Source organism: Pseudorasbora parva, chromosome 20, assembly GCF_024679245.1.
Source record: "Pseudorasbora parva isolate DD20220531a chromosome 20, ASM2467924v1, whole genome shotgun sequence".
In the NCBI taxonomy this organism is placed as follows: Eukaryota; Metazoa; Chordata; class Actinopteri; order Cypriniformes; family Gobionidae; genus Pseudorasbora; species Pseudorasbora parva.
The window spans coordinates 9,421,846-9,437,090 of record NC_090191.1 but is presented as its reverse complement, the minus strand read 5'-3'; the positions used below and the strand labels follow the sequence as shown (position 1 = coordinate 9,437,090).

Genomic DNA, 15,245 nt, shown 5'->3' with positions numbered 1-15,245 from the left:
CGGTGGTGTGTTTGGGATCATTGTCATGCTGAAAGACCCAGCCCTGTTTCATCTTCAATACCATTGCTGATGGAAGGAGGTTTTTACTAGAGATGTTCCGATACCATTTTTTCCCTCCCGATACCGATTCTGATACTCGTGCTGTCGGTATCGACTAATACAGAGAGAGTACCGACACCGGCGATACCAGTGTGTTTTAAAAAAAAGAAAAAGATCTTACTATGCCTGCATGACTGTGATATGATTATCATTGTGGTAAGGCCTGGCTCAGGTTAAACTCTTTGTGAAACATGAATGAATCCAGCAAATGGAATTTATTTTTAAATAGAACAATATAAACAGTAGTGCAACAGCACCTTAAATAAATATAGGAATAATTATTATTAAGTGCTGCCACAATATTGTAAAATAAAGGCATTTACATTTTTAAATAGAACAGTATAAAACTGTAGTGCAACAGCAACTTTAATGATTCCTTTAAAAAAAACTTAAAGTGCAGCCATTATGTACTAAAATAAAAAGGCTTTACATCTTTAAATAGTGCAGTATGTAACAATAGTGCAACACCAACCCATAAAGAAAACAAAAAATACACATTCAAAGAGCAGCAGCTACACAGTAAGCTACACATTGCAGTAGCATTTTTGCAATTTAGTATTGCTCATAATTTCTAGCCTGACGTGGTCATACTCAATACTAGTCAGAATATGAGTCTGAAACTGCTCCATTGGACTGTGATTATTGGGCGTGTTTCAACCGAACCAGGAAAGACCTTGATTAGATAGACCTACAACCAATCAGAGCAACGTATTGTCAAATGTCAACAGAGCTCAACTGGACTGTGTTGCCAGGTCCGTGTTTTTTTCCACGGGTTGTTTTCTATGTCCGCGGTTTGAAGCGACTATTATGTGATATATAGACCCATGAGTGCGAATTTTAGCAGGCAACTTTGCCAAAATAACACATTTTACCCCCCATACACCATTTTTTTTTCCAGAGAGTTTCTGTTCGGAGATAATTCCTCTATGGATCGAAGCCAGACCGAACTAGCCTGGCTCTGCCCTCCTACGTACTTCCGCTCAATTTTTATTTTCCTTCAGTACTACATCTGGGACTGCTGTGTAGTCTTAGGTTTTCTCCGAACAAATTTTTACCGGTCCAATCAGCGAACAGAGGGAGTGGCTGAGAACGATGACGTTGATGTCGAGCGCTAGTTTGAGATGTAGTTCAGAAATGGCGGCAAGAAAGATGCAAACTAAACCATTCATTGCATTGTGGCACCGTTGCCGAATATCCAGAAGTTAAAGCCGGGGCAATAACAGTCTTTGCTGGGGTTTGTTGGTGGCCATGATGTTGTGGCCCTCCAACAGGGTAAACTCGGGAAAAGTTTGATTTTCCAGATCGCTTCGTTAGTGGTGAAGGAGTTGGCTGAAGCTATTCGGACGGTAACTGTTTCTCGTGGGGTCGGAAGGTATTGCCATCATTTAAGTTACAGGGACTGGTCAGTTATTTTATTGCCGTCCGTCTCTCACCACCCGCGTAAAAATCCCCGGCCGAGTTACCGACTGCTTTTGACAAACGCAAGGTCGTGTTGATGTAACAGCTGTCCGAATCCACATCTCTTGAGTTTTCAACAATATATCACTTCAAAATTCACTGTTTGTAATCATTTTTGACCACTGCAGAACACCATACGGTTGCTTTGCTGTTATTAGGATGCATTTAAAGACTTGTATTTCCTTAAAATGCTGGCAAGTATTTAGAAGAATATATTTAATCACCGCTCAAACAAATGAAAATAAAAGCACTTAAACATTTGAATTGGTCCGTTATTTATAGCAGCATTTATTATCATACCAAGCATATGACATTTTATTTACAGCATACAATGATGTTACGGCCCACGTGAGCGCCGCGTTCCCGAAAAACTCTCCTCTCCAACGTGGCGTGAATAAATCACAATCCGAATGCACGAGTTTTAGGTTTTATCCTATAGTTTTATTACTGAGGTGGCATGCACATGTGCACTTTTATTTTGTCGGATTTCCATGAGTGAAACAGGCGAAGGGCGCATGAAATACGTCACGACCAAATGTCTCAGGGCAGATCCAATAGTTTTAAACCTCAACAGGGTGCCCGCCTTCGCGGAAATAAACCCTTGTCAATGGAGAGTGGCCAGACTCTATGTACAAATGAAATGTAAGAGAGTCTGGTAAAACCAGGCTAAGACCGAACCGCCCAACCTAAAAAATTTGTGGGCAGGGCTAAGTTCGGCTGGCATCCAGGCTACATAATTTCAAGAGCAAAGGCAGATTCTTCTTCAAGCGGATGCGCTTTTCTGTCCTCTTTCCTCCTAGCCTGTTCCTTCTTGAATCAACAATGTTGGACGCTGCACTGAACAGTCTCTCACTGTCAACACTCGTACAAGGAGCACAGAGAAACTTTGCAGCAGTGGCAGCAAGGGTGGGAAACCGAATTTGGTTGACTCCCCAGTACTGCAATGGGCTGTCTGAGCATGGGACCATTTGCTCTGTCAAATGTCTGTATTTGAACTTGTGTGTTTGTGCTACTTGTCCCACATTCCTCATCATGCTCCTGCAGGATTTCCTCAAAATGGCCTTTCAAGCTGCTCTTTCTGCTACAGCTGTCTGGCTGTGCTTCCATACGTGGGACTTTATGGGGTTTTCTGGCACTGTCTCTTGACCCTTAGGTGTGGTCCTGCCAAGTAACGCCTCTATCTTCTCCACCTCTCGGGTCAGAGCATCCTTGGCATGCTTGATGCTGTCTGCTCATGTGAAGTATCTAAAAACAATGAAAAATAATAAATAAATGTCTTAATGTGTAAAATAAATAAAAAAACATAGTATATAGTTCTTCATAGTCGCTTTTAGTGGTTACATATTAATGCAATAGTAATCAATAATTATATATCTAATTAATAATGCAATATCTAGTTATCCAAAACACCATTTCAAAATTTAGTTTATAATGTACACATTTACTAAAAATATTAGACATACCTGTCTTTGAATCGTGGGTCTAAAAGAGTGACAACTGCATACAAGGGCTCATTCTCTATGGTCTTGAATCTTTTCTGGACAGCCTCAAGAAGGGTTGTTTTATGGTTTGTATATCTATGTCCCTCTCTTTCTCACGAGCAAGCAGGCATTTCAGCACTGTGAATGAGGGGATGACTTCAGCTGCAGAAGAGGTGGAGGAGCTAATCTGTCTGGTCAGTTCTTCAAATGGTGCCAGAACAGTGATTATTTTCTACAGTAAAGTGCACTGGTTAGCCGTAAGGGTCAGCTCCATATGCTGAAATTGACCGCTTCTGCTCCAGTAAACTCTCGACCATAAGTACTCTTGTTGATACGTCTTGGTGCAGACGTTTTGTGGGCTTATTGAATATCCTCCAGTCGTGTAGTAGCCAGTGGCGAGTGTTTGAAATTCATTCATGCAAGTGCATCACTCACACTTCTCTGTGACAGTAGCCCTTCACCCACCAGCAGCTGGAGTGTGGGCGAAGCATCTCAAACTTGGTACATTCATCTCGTCCATGGCTTTCTTCATTTGCTAGCATTGTCGTTCCCCTTCTTTTTTCCCTTAGCTTTGATAAATTCGTTGTGCTCTTTGGCGTCTTCAAATGTTTGATTAAGTTGCTGGTGTTCAAGTTGGCAACAATTGTGCCACCTCTTGAAATTGCTTCTTTGCATACGTTGCATGTCGCCTTTTTACTAGTGGGAACATCCACTGTGAGCCATACAGCTGACATGATGCGCTAATGTTAGTTCGATTTAGGGAGGCGTCAGGTGATCAATTCTTCTTTGCCCCTCTAAAACAGCAGCTGCCGATGGCAGCACAGTGCAACTGATTTAGGAGCAACGAAGAAAAACTGTGTCAGAGCTAACCATTAAATAGATTCTTATTTTTTTAATAAATTACGTGGTATCGGATTGGTGCCTGGACTCCAGTATTCACCGATACCAATGCCAGCCTTTTCGGCAGTATCGGAAGCATTTGCGATACTGGTATCGGACAACTCCAGTTTTTACTCAAAATCTCACGATAAATGGACCCATTTATACTTTCCTTTACACAAATCAGACATCCTGGTCCCTTGGCAGAAAAACAGCCCCAAAGCATGTGTTTCCACCCCCATGCTTCACAGCAGATTTGGTGTTCTTTAGATGCAACTCAGCATTAGTTCTCCTCCAAACACAAAAGTTTGAGTTTTTACCAAAAAGTTCTATTTTTAGTTTCATCTGATCATATTACATTCTCCTAATCCTCTTCGGGATCATCCAAATGCTCTCTAGCAAACTTCAGAAGAGCCCGGTCATGTATTGTCTTAAGCAGGGGGTCATGTCTTATACTGCAGGATTTGAGTCCCTGACGGCATAGTGTGTTACTGATGGAAGCCTTTGTTACTTTGGTCCCAGCTCTCTGCAGGTCATTCACTAGATTTAATTATCAACTGTTTTAATTATCCTTTTTAATTATCCTTGTTTCTAATTTTAATTTTTACACATAGTATTTTTATTTATTATGCATGTTATCACTATTCTATTCATTTCTATGTAAAGCACTTTGAATTGCCATTGTGTATGAAATGTACTATATAAATAAACTTGCCTTGCCTGGGTCCCCCCGTGTGGTTCTGGGATTTTTGCTCACCGTGAGATCTTGTGTGGAGCCCCAGATCGAGGGAGATTATCAGTGGTCTTGTATGTCTTCCATTTTCTAATAATTGCTCCCACAGTTCATTTCTTCACACCAAGATGCTTACCTATTGCATATTCAGTCTTCCCAGCCTGGTGCAAGTTTACAATTTTGTTTCTGGTGTACTTTGACAGCTCTTTGGTCTTGGCCATAGTGGAGTTTGGAGTCTGACTGTTTGAGGTAGTGGAAAGGTGTCTTTTACAAACAGGTGTCTTTAAAAATCAGACAATGTGATTCTCTGGATTTTTTTTTCTCATTCTGTCTCTCATTGTTCATGTGTACCTATGATGCAAATTATACGCCTCTCTCATCTTTTTAAGTGGGAGAACTTGCACAATTGGTGGCTGACTAAATATGTTTTTTGCCCCACTGTATGTTCAGTTAGATACGTACACATAATCAATACGATCTGTAACAAACAGTGTTGCCACAGTTACTTTGAAAAAGTAATCTGATTACTGATTACTGATTACTCCTTTAAAAAGTAACTTAGTTACTTTACAGATTACTTGATTTTAAAAGTAACTAAGTTAGATTACAAGTTACTTTATTAGTTACAATCAGCCGTTGCCGAAAAAAACCCTGCCGCCTCAACATAGAAATGACAACCGGTTTTGCCAACACTCACTTTATTGGAAGTGCATTTTAACAACAATGTATCTCCTGACATTTAAGTTGAACTTCAGAACTATTTCCTGAAAAAAGACATAAAATAATGCCAATCTTCTTGAATTCACTTAACATAAATTGTTTTTTCTAAAATATAAAATAAAGACAGTCTTTCTTGACCTGACATATTTAACTGTTAACACTGCAACAGTAAAACTTACTATTTATAATCTACATTGTTTATAAATGTAACTATTACATTCTTTAAAACATGTTTTATGAACATTAAACCTGTTGTTCACAGCATTAGAGCAGCAAGGAGTGGTTCTACAAAACAAAAACAAAAAACAAGTGTATAACACCACATTTAGGCTGATATCATGTCTACTTTTGTTACTTTGGCCTAATCTTATCTTGTAATCGCATGTTATGAGTGAAAAAGTGGAGTGGGGCGAGTAAACCAGTGATTGTACCTCATTAACAGAAGCTTCTCAAACCTCTTGTCAGAAAGTCTATTTCTTCTAGGCGTGAGCACCAAACCTCCCAGACTGAAAAGCCGCTCCACAGGAGCACTTGATGGGGTTGGAGTGTTATACTTCAAAAAAATGTTCTTTATGTTTGAAAACTGATGCAGAATCTGAAGGTCAAAGGCTGACCTCAGGTAGTCCATGACTTCATTTTCTGCAGAGTAGGTCTCCTCTGGCTCTGCCTCAAAAGTGAAAAAATCCATCTCACCTTGGCTGGCAGATGTGGTGGGCACACTGGCAGGGCTCGGTGCTGCAGGAGCAGTTGTGCGGCGGCACTCTTCTATAAGAAGCTCTTTTACTCGCTCCCTCCTACCTGCATCACTCAGCCATCGGAGTTTGAATTTTGGACAACTGACAGCTGCGAGAAGGGCATCTTTGTCGTCCAGCACACTGGCAAAACGAGTCTGGATAGCCTGAAAAATATAATTGATGCATTTATGCCTACAAGGCCTACTATTTATGTCATTAAATTACTTACAAACCAGGCCTAATGTGGGATCAATATTATCAATTTAATTTTGTTTTAAGGTTACCTACTGACATTTGTATTTGTTTAAATCTCATTTTGCAGTGATAATGAATATTCTGTTGCATATTCATGAATAGTGTGATGCAAGAAATTTTAACTAGCTTAAAAGATGGAACCCACCTGCACTATGGCATCTGGAAGGCCTGCAGTCATCCTGGAGAGGGCATCTTTCACAGCCAGGGTCTTCTGCATCAGAACTTCAAGTGTGGGAAGTAAAGTCCCATAAGGACAGTCACCTTGTAAAATGTCAAGTGCTGCAGTCAAAGGCTTCATGGCGGTGCAGTACTCATGCAGGAACTGGTACTCTTGGTCTTTGAAGCACTTAACTCCCAGCTTGGTGCACAGAGTATTTAGCTCACTCATGGGGATTTCTGCAATTCTCTTTACAGCATCAAAAAAAGAATTCCATCTTATGGATGTTGGTACCAGGAGCTTTCTTTTGCTGACTTCCTCCACTGTTTCTGATGCAAGGGTGGATCTACTTGATTTGGTCCAAAGAGCTGTGCATTTTGCTGTGCTGCTCCTATACACAGCCTTGCTTTCTGCATTGGAAGTTAAATATTTCTCCACATCATTTGTGGAAATTAGGTTGATGGTGTGTGAAGCACACCTGTGGTGCGGGGGAAGAGACAGCAGGCCATCACTTTCATCCTCAGCTGAGAGGATTTCTGACAGATCTAAAAAAGTGACATCATCATCTGTGGGGGCGGGCTCTCCCTCCTCCGTCTCATCATCGGACTCTGTGACAGGCTGATAAACTTTAAACGCCTTGACAAAGTTGGATCCATTATCAGTCACTGTTGCAACTACTTTGTTGAGTAGTCCAAATGAAGAGTGAATGTTTTCGATTTCTGCACCAATAACATCATAAGTGTGTCTACCGCGAATTCTCCTACATGCCAATGCAGCCTTGTTGCGCTCTAATGTGGATCTACTGATCCAGTGGAGCGTTACTCCCATATAACTTCTATTGTTAGCGGTCCAAATGTCCGCGGTAGTTGACACAAAGTCGACCTCATTCAGCGTAGCCTTCAGATTACCCTCCATCACTGCATACTCCTTCTCCATGTAAGAAGAAAAAGCTGTTCTGTGAGGCAGCTCGGCATTGACAGTAGTAGGGATCTTGTTTATTATGGCACGAAATGAGGGCGAGTCAACCGTGTTTAAGGGAAGCATTTCCTCTACAACATACTGCCCGACCAACTTCTTCAACTCTCCCCCACTTACTGGTTTTGCACCGAAGTCCAGCTTTTGTTGTTTGGATGGTGGGGGACCTTCATCTCTCAGCTTCGCACCACCTGGTGGGACTTGCGCTGTAAGTTTGACTGTGCAGTGCTGCGACTCCAGATGTTTCAATTTTTGATGTTTAAAAATGTTTAAATTTGACGTAGTGTTTTTGTAGGTAGATAACACTTTGTCGTTACCAGCACAGAGTGTACAACGAACCTTAATATTGCCGTCCTTAGCTGACACAAACTCAAAATAGTGGCTATATTTCCAGCTGGAAAACGCGCACCTCTCTCCTCCCTCCATTGTTGTGTACAATAACAACATTGCTGAGTGATATGTATTACACGTGACGTGAACTGCCCTCATGCTGAAAACGTGACTTGTCGCACTTCATTCCCCCAGACGCAAGAAGAAAGCAAACATATTTTTTTATTAAGGAGACTTAGAAAAATAGTAACGCACAGTGACTTGGATAAGTAACTTTAATCTGATTACTAGTTTGGAAATAGTAACGCGTTAGATTACTCGTTACTAAAAAAGTGGTCAGATTAGAGTAACGCGTTATTAAGTAACGCGTTACTGGCATCACTGGTAACAAAGCAATACTATTACATATAAAAATATTTTTTACCCACAGAAGTGTGTTGCACCATTCCTGTCAGATGCAATATAGAAGGCACATCATTGTGTTTTAATCTCAATATGTCTGCAAATCAAGTCTCGACCTGTGTCATGTTTACTAAAGAATCTTCAGTGAAATAAAGCAAACTAAAGTGTAATGTCTTACGCATGTGATCTGAAAATTCATCAAAAATAAAGTTCAACCACACATTCCTAATATTAGAATCCGAAGGCAGGGACTCCACAACCAGGCACCGTCAAATATATTACTCTTTTCGCAAGTTTATTGCTCGTATCATGATCAGTTTAGTTCCACGAGCCAGTGGGCGGGCTTGTGTGGAGCTATAAATATGACAGAATGATCTGGTCTTAAAATGATCTTATTGACAAGTGTAATCTAACAAAATAGAATTTTATGTTGTATTTTACATAGTTTTGAATTTGAATTTTTAAATGTTGAATATAGAACATTTGAAATCGAACACATCTAAAATGTTTTATGTTGAAATTGTATAGACATATTTCAAACAGCAGATATTTTGTTCTGAATGAAAATACAGATTCAAGAATTCAGATGAAGAAATTCAGAACATCAAATTCAACATTCTAAATTCAAACTGCTGTCATCTAAGAAGGAATGCCATTTCCAGGCCAGAAGTAATTTTTCAGATATTGTTTAAAGATTACCACCACAAACCATTTTTTTTTTCTGTTTATTGCACGTATTAGTTGTTCACCCCAGATGCGAATAAATCACGCTATTTGCGCAAAGTTGGATAAGTTAACATTTTGAGCGTGTGACATTTACTACACAACAGACATGAATTTGCTTCATGGGAGGGACTTCTGCCAGTCACTTGACATATTTTTTGTAAAAAAAATACTACTGTTAATGTATGACAAAATTTAGTTTGAAGACTTTTTCAGGCTAAAATATAGTTGTTGAAAGCTCAAATCTGTGGTTTATTTATAAAAAGAGTGCCTGTTTGAACATTTTATCTTCCGTTTTAGGAGTTGTAAGATCCAGGCAATCAGCAGTGCTCAGTGCTCATTAACCCTGGCGATTGTATTATTATGATTATTGTTCATGTGTTTAATGAAATGGGAAATTTAATGAAATTTTGTTGAAACACAACAGTCAAAGTGGGTTTTGTATTATGCAGGTAATTGCTATATTATAATATAGAACATGGGCGTGGGAACCATTGTGTGTGGGTGGGACAAGACCCACCCACTTTTTAAGACCAATGATATTGGACCCACTCACTTTTATCATCTCTAATTCAGCACGTCTGTTTACCTTGACTACCCCTTAACCGAGAAACTTATTAAGAAACCTATTATTAAACACATGTTAAACGCTTTATTTCCCCTTTTCTAATATTTTCTCTTTTTTTATTGAAAATAAATACCTTTCCGATCTGATATGTGATGGGGAAAGGGAGTAGAGCGAGTGTGGCAAAAGGCGGATTCGAATCTCAGATCGACTTGCGTCAAAACTTGATGCTATGCGTCTTACCCCTATTCTATAGCCATGGTAAATAATTTAGTGATTTCTGTTATTTTGTCTGGCCCAATCAATCGTTTAGAAAACAGCACTTTTTCTGTCTGGACACGGAGCATAAAAAACATGCAACTTGTTCATTATCATTATGTGTGAAACTGTTGATTTCTATGGCAGTTAAATGAATATAGCCTTTTTATTAGACTATTGGTATTGATTGGATTGAGGTCTTTTTTGGTATAGGATAGGGATATGGCCTAAAACGCACCATAATGCAGCAAAATCACATCTATGAAATCTTTTTTTTTCCCCGCAAAACAATTTCCCCACCTATCATATTTTGCCTTTTGCATACTGACCCACCCACTTTTTATTTGCTTCCGACTTTTATTTGATTCCATGATATTGAATAATAGTTTTTGCAATGTAGCAAGCAAATCAGAGCAAAAGCTTAATTAAGGACATGTATCAAGCTTGTTTTGTTTACCTGTAAAAAAATCAAAACACCAGTATTGTACCAATATTATACATTTATATTTGCTAATATGGAATTGCAATTTGCATTTATAACAATTTATAACATTTCTCTCTCTCTCTCTCTCTCTCTCTCTCTCTCTCTCTCTCTCTCTCTCTCTCTCTCTCTCTCTCTCTCTCTCTCTCTCTCTCTCTCACTGGACGGCAAGCACGTCCTGATAAAGGCCGTCTCTCCAGAGCTCGGCTGGTGGTGGAGAACGCCTTCAGGATCCTGTCCTCTCAGTGGAGGATGTATCGTCTCCTCATAGAGGTTCAGCCTAATGTTCTGGAGAGGTGTGTTAAGGCGACATGTGTCCTCCACAATTTCATGAAGAGATCTGCAGAGGCACCTGCAGAGTCTCGTTTGGGTTCCAGCCAACAATTCTGCCATAGAGGCCATCCAGGTCAGGGACAGCGCTACATGGCTCACTTTTCAGCCGAGGGAGTTCTGTACATATTTCTTTTGATCTATATTGTTAATCACATCTTTTCAACCTCTCTTGTAAATATTGCTATCTTTTTTCTTTTATCTTGTAAATAAATCATCAGTTTGTTGTTCGTTTTCAAATTATAAATGGAATACCAAAAAAATACCTGTCTGGTTGCGGCATTCTCATTACACTACACCGCAACAGTTCCAATGACAAATAACACATTTTTTACTATACCATTGTGTGTATTTGCAATAGGATGTAATTAGAATTAATGTGCAAAGGTTTGCCATAAGAAATCTAGTCTATAATATTTATGTAACAACTATAAATTATGATTTACTATGTTGAGTACAAAGTAACACAGCAAAACCTTTGGTCAATGTATATAACATTTATTTAATACAAAATAAATCATAAACATTTTTTATTAAGCTGAAAGAAGAAGAAGTCAGTTAATTATTTTAAATATAAATGTATCACTTTTTATTGCAAGATCAATCAATGTTTGTGTTTTAATTCGTTAACAATCAAATTTGTTTTATTTTGCGATCTTCACTAGTTTCCAGTCTAATAAAAAAATCCCTAAAACTTAAAAAGCTTCTTTCGAACTTCATTTGGCTAATCAATACATTGAATCTAATTCTGGTTCTGGCTTGTTTACTCTTCTTCGAGTCACTGGACATTAATATGGAATTCAGGCCTATAAGGTGATATAATACTGTAACCATAATCAGCATATTATACATTCTCTAAAACACGAGGCGTTTAATGTCTGTGAAATACATTACACACCGATGACATAAAACCAGTTCTCTCATACATGAATACTCATGTGGCACTCCAGGGCTATTTTATACCTAAAACTGTCACCACAAGTAAATGGCTTCTCTCCAGTGTGAACTCTCATGTGCTGGATTAGACTTCCTTTTTGGTTGAAACTTCTTCCACATTGTTGGCAGGAGAACAGTTTCTCTCCAGTGTGAACACTCATGTGTACTTTAAAGTTTCCAATTTGAGTGAAACTCTTTCCACACTGAGGGCATATTTAGGGTTTCTCTCCAGTGTGACTTCTCATGTGGACTTTACATTTTTGTTGTTGATTAAAACTCCTTCCACACTGTTGGCAAGTGTAAGGCTTCTCTAAATTATGAATTCTAATGTGCCTGTAAAGACTTCTTTTTTGAGTGAAACCTATTCCACACAGTTGGCAGGTAAAAAGGCTCTCTCCAGTGTGAATTCTCATGTGGCAAGTAAGGTTTCCTTTTAGGTTGAAACTTCTTCCACAATGTTGGCAGGAGTAAGGCTTCTCTAAAGTATGAATTCTCATGTGCCTGTTAAGGTTCCTTTTTGAGTGAAACTTCTTCCACACTGTTGGCAGGTTAAAAGGCTCTTTCCAGTATGAATTTGTATGTGGCTTGTAAGGTTTCCTTTTAGGTTGAAACTTCTTCCACAATGTTGGCAGGTGTAAGGCTTCTCTCCAGCGTGAACACTCATGTGTACTTTAAAGTTTCCAATTTGAGTGAAACTCTTTCCACACTGAGTACAGGTGTAAGGCTTCTCTCCATTGTGAATTCTCATGTGCCTGTTAAAGCTTTCTTTTTCAGAAAAGCTTTTTCCACACTGAGTGCATGTGTAAGGTTTTTCTCCAGTATGAATTTTCATGTGCCTGTTGAGGCTGCTTTTTAGAGTGAATTTGTTTCCGCATTGTTGGCAGGTGAAATTACTTATTGTTCTCTTCTTTTTACCCCATTTTCGTGACAAATTCTTTTCAGTCTGTGAGCAACTAAAAGTTTTTTCTCCTGTTATGAAATAATTCTTAAATTGGTCTTTCTCTTCCATTTCATTCAGTATTTCACTCTCCTTTTTCAGCACTATCAGATCTAAGGCGAAAAGAGACAAATGCAAATTTACACACTAATTTAATGACACAAAAGCAACAGACAACAAAACATGTAAAGCATCAAAACCAGACTACAACTAGATCTTATTCCCACAGGCAGAGGGCAGGCCCAGATGTTTATGGGGGGACATTGATATCCTATCCATAATATTGTCCTTCGAAATAACTGAAAACGCTAGCCTGACAAGCCAGACCCACATCAAGATGTTTGGTCTGGAAACTCACCATTGACAGGGCTCAATCCGAGGGGCAGGTAAACGGTTGTCTTTCAAACTCCCTCTGCACGCAATTGGATAGTTCTACAACCAACCAGAGTTACAGAGACAACGAAGGTGAAGCGGAACTAGTTGACAGATTAAACTTTCGCCGTATCCGGTCGGCAAAATTTAGAACACATCTTTCCTTTTTAAGAATGACTTCAGTGCCGTTCTTAGTTCTTTTCTCAGAAAAAAGCTTAACTCCAAGTCTTCCAGAGTCGCGATCAAAGCTGATTCGAAAGACCACTGTTTGCCAGCTTCTGTGTTTACTAGTAGGCAGTACGCAAGCGCAACCAGTCATTATGTTAAGCCCCTGGTACATTACAACATTGAAATAAAAATGTAAAGTGTGTACAAATATTATAAAATCATGAATATAAATAATTGGGAATCATGTTCATCAAAACAGCGCACATTTAATTTATCTAACTTTTATGTTGGTTTGGTCGTTTGGCTGTTTCCTTATAAAGAAATCTTTTTTTTTCTTTGACAAGTTTTTTGCTAGGTGGCTTTTTTAATTATATGATGTCAGTACATTGTCTTGACATTGTCGCAGATAATATAATCCAGATATTTTAATCCAATCTGCAAATTCGTTTGAAGAACCAAATTAGCCAGAGATCAGATATCACGATTAAAAGATCTAGGATCTGTCAAATCATCTCAGATGTATTAGGCGAGGTACGAAGAACGGACCCCTGGTCTGATGAATCATGTATACTTTTTTATATTGTGAATGGCCAGGTGCATGTCGCTTACCTAGGGAACACATGGCACCAGGATGCACTATGGGAAGAAGGCAAGTCGGTGGAGACAGTGTAATGCTTTAGGCAATGTTCTGCTGGGAAACCTTGGGTCCTGCTATACATGTGGATGATACTTTGACATGTACCACCTACCTAAGCATTGTTTTACCATTTATACCCTTTCATGGAAACGGTATTCCCTGGTATCTGTGGCTCTTTCAGCAGGACAATGCACCCTATCACAAAGCAAAAATGGTTCAGGAATGGCTTGAGGAGCACAATAATGAGTCTGAGGTGTTGACTTGGCCTCTAAATTCCCCAGATCTCAATTCAATCAAGAATCTGTGAGATGTGTGTAACAAACTAGGGATGCTAGTTAACTGGAAGTACGAATTTTGACAGGTTAATACAAAAAAGGCATTATTTATTTAGTTTTAAGGTTTTTTTTTTAGTTGACTGCATAGTTAAAGGGGTACTTCAGCGCGGGGAAGATGAATCTGTATTTAAACTTGGTCATCAATGTAGTAGAAATGTGAAATTATTTTTGAATTTGGTCCCTTCTAGACTGAGAAAAGACAGAAAATGTATTTGTGTCTCATGGGGATGAAAGACTACAAGCTTCGCTGTCCTATGAGGCCATTCCTAAAGCCACCTACTTGATTACTGTGACTGAGTTGGAGAAGACTCAGTCACAAGAGTATCACAACACTGAGCACTAATTGCAGGAGTGAGATAAATGAGCTGAATGAGCTCTCGTTATGACAGCTGAGGTAATCGCAACTACACTTGCGGCATACATTCACAACGCGAGTTCAGTCTGGCGCCTTTCTGTTAATGTAACAACAGCAACTCAGCCACGAAGTGGTAGACCATGTAAAATCACAGAGCAGGGTCAGCGCATACTGAGGCACAGTACTCAGAAACCGCCAACTTTCTGCAGAGTGTGAAAGTGTGGCCTTCAGATTAGCTCAAGAACAGTGCGTAGAGAGCTTCATGGAATGGGTTTAAATGGCCAGTCAGCTTATCCAAGCCTTAAATCACCAAGTGCAATGCAAAGTGTCAGATGCAGTGGTGTAAAGCACACTGCCATTGGCTCTGGAGCAGTGGAGACGTGTTCTCTGTCTGGTAACCAGTAGGGCTGTCAAAATTGCTCAAAAATTACATTAGAATATTCCCTCTAAAAAAAACACGAATATTCCAAGTATTCGAACATCTGGGTGCGCATTTTGTCAATGATGCGCATACGTCAATAACATGACAAATTAATACAAAGAGACATAACTACTTTTATAGGTAGTCTATTTAAAGGAACTGTATGTAAGAAATGTATTTCGATGAATCATAAAATGGCCCTGATATGTCACAAGACATATGACAAATCACTGTCAAATCACTGACAACAGTAGTCTGGCCAGAATATTGTAATTTAACCCATTTGCGTCGGATGCTGCGCGCCGAAACATTACATCTACCGACGGTTACTGCGTTGCGCAACTCTGAACCTCCTGCCGGCTGCTGCGTGGCGCAGCATTTTGAATTCGTCATTAATTTCATGGCGCGTGCAGCATAAAACGCACTGTCATTGGTTCAAATACACATGAGGTGGGTCTGGTTGATTTTCTAAAGACCACGTGACCACCCAAATGTACTGTGGTT

At 39.4% G+C, this 15,245-nt stretch overlaps 2 protein-coding genes across 2 annotated transcripts; both read right to left on the bottom strand.

Annotated features, from left to right (window-relative positions):
* Positions 1-5,735: 5,735 nt before the first annotated feature.
* LOC137049374 (uncharacterized) lies at positions 5,736-6,773 on the bottom strand. The gene is made up of 2 exons (XM_067427922.1): positions 6,505-6,773; positions 5,736-6,268 (listed from the first exon to the last, which is right to left on the bottom strand). The coding sequence occupies exons 1-2, from the start codon at positions 6,745-6,747 to the stop codon at positions 5,756-5,758; spliced, it is 756 nt and encodes a 251-aa protein (XP_067284023.1). The 5' UTR covers positions 6,748-6,773; the 3' UTR covers positions 5,736-5,755.
* Positions 6,774-12,009: 5,236 nt separating this feature from the next.
* Positions 12,010-15,134, bottom strand: LOC137049061 (gastrula zinc finger protein XlCGF7.1-like). Its single transcript, XM_067427451.1, has 2 exons — positions 15,062-15,134; positions 12,010-12,566 (listed from the first exon to the last, which is right to left on the bottom strand). Exons 1-2 carry the CDS (start codon positions 15,132-15,134, stop codon positions 12,010-12,012), a joined length of 630 nt encoding a protein of 209 aa, XP_067283552.1.
* Positions 15,135-15,245: the final 111 nt, after the last annotated feature.

Bases quoted from the DNA above. Each gene is read 5' to 3' on its own strand.
- LOC137049061 (XM_067427451.1), bottom strand. From the start codon at position 15,134: ATGACGAATTCAAAATGCTGCGCCACGCAGCAGCCGGCAGGAGGTTCA. The intron at 12,567-15,061 runs GTAGATGTAATG...TTTTCGCCTTAG, and splicing joins GCGCAACGCAGTAACCGTCG to ATCTGATAGTGCTGAAAAAG.
- LOC137049374 (XM_067427922.1), bottom strand. From the start codon at position 6,747: ATGAGTGAGCTAAATACTCTGTGCACCAAGCTGGGAGTTAAGTGCTTC. The intron at 6,269-6,504 runs GTGGGTTCCATC...TATATTTTTCAG, and splicing joins TTCCAGATGCCATAGTGCAG to GCTATCCAGACTCGTTTTGC.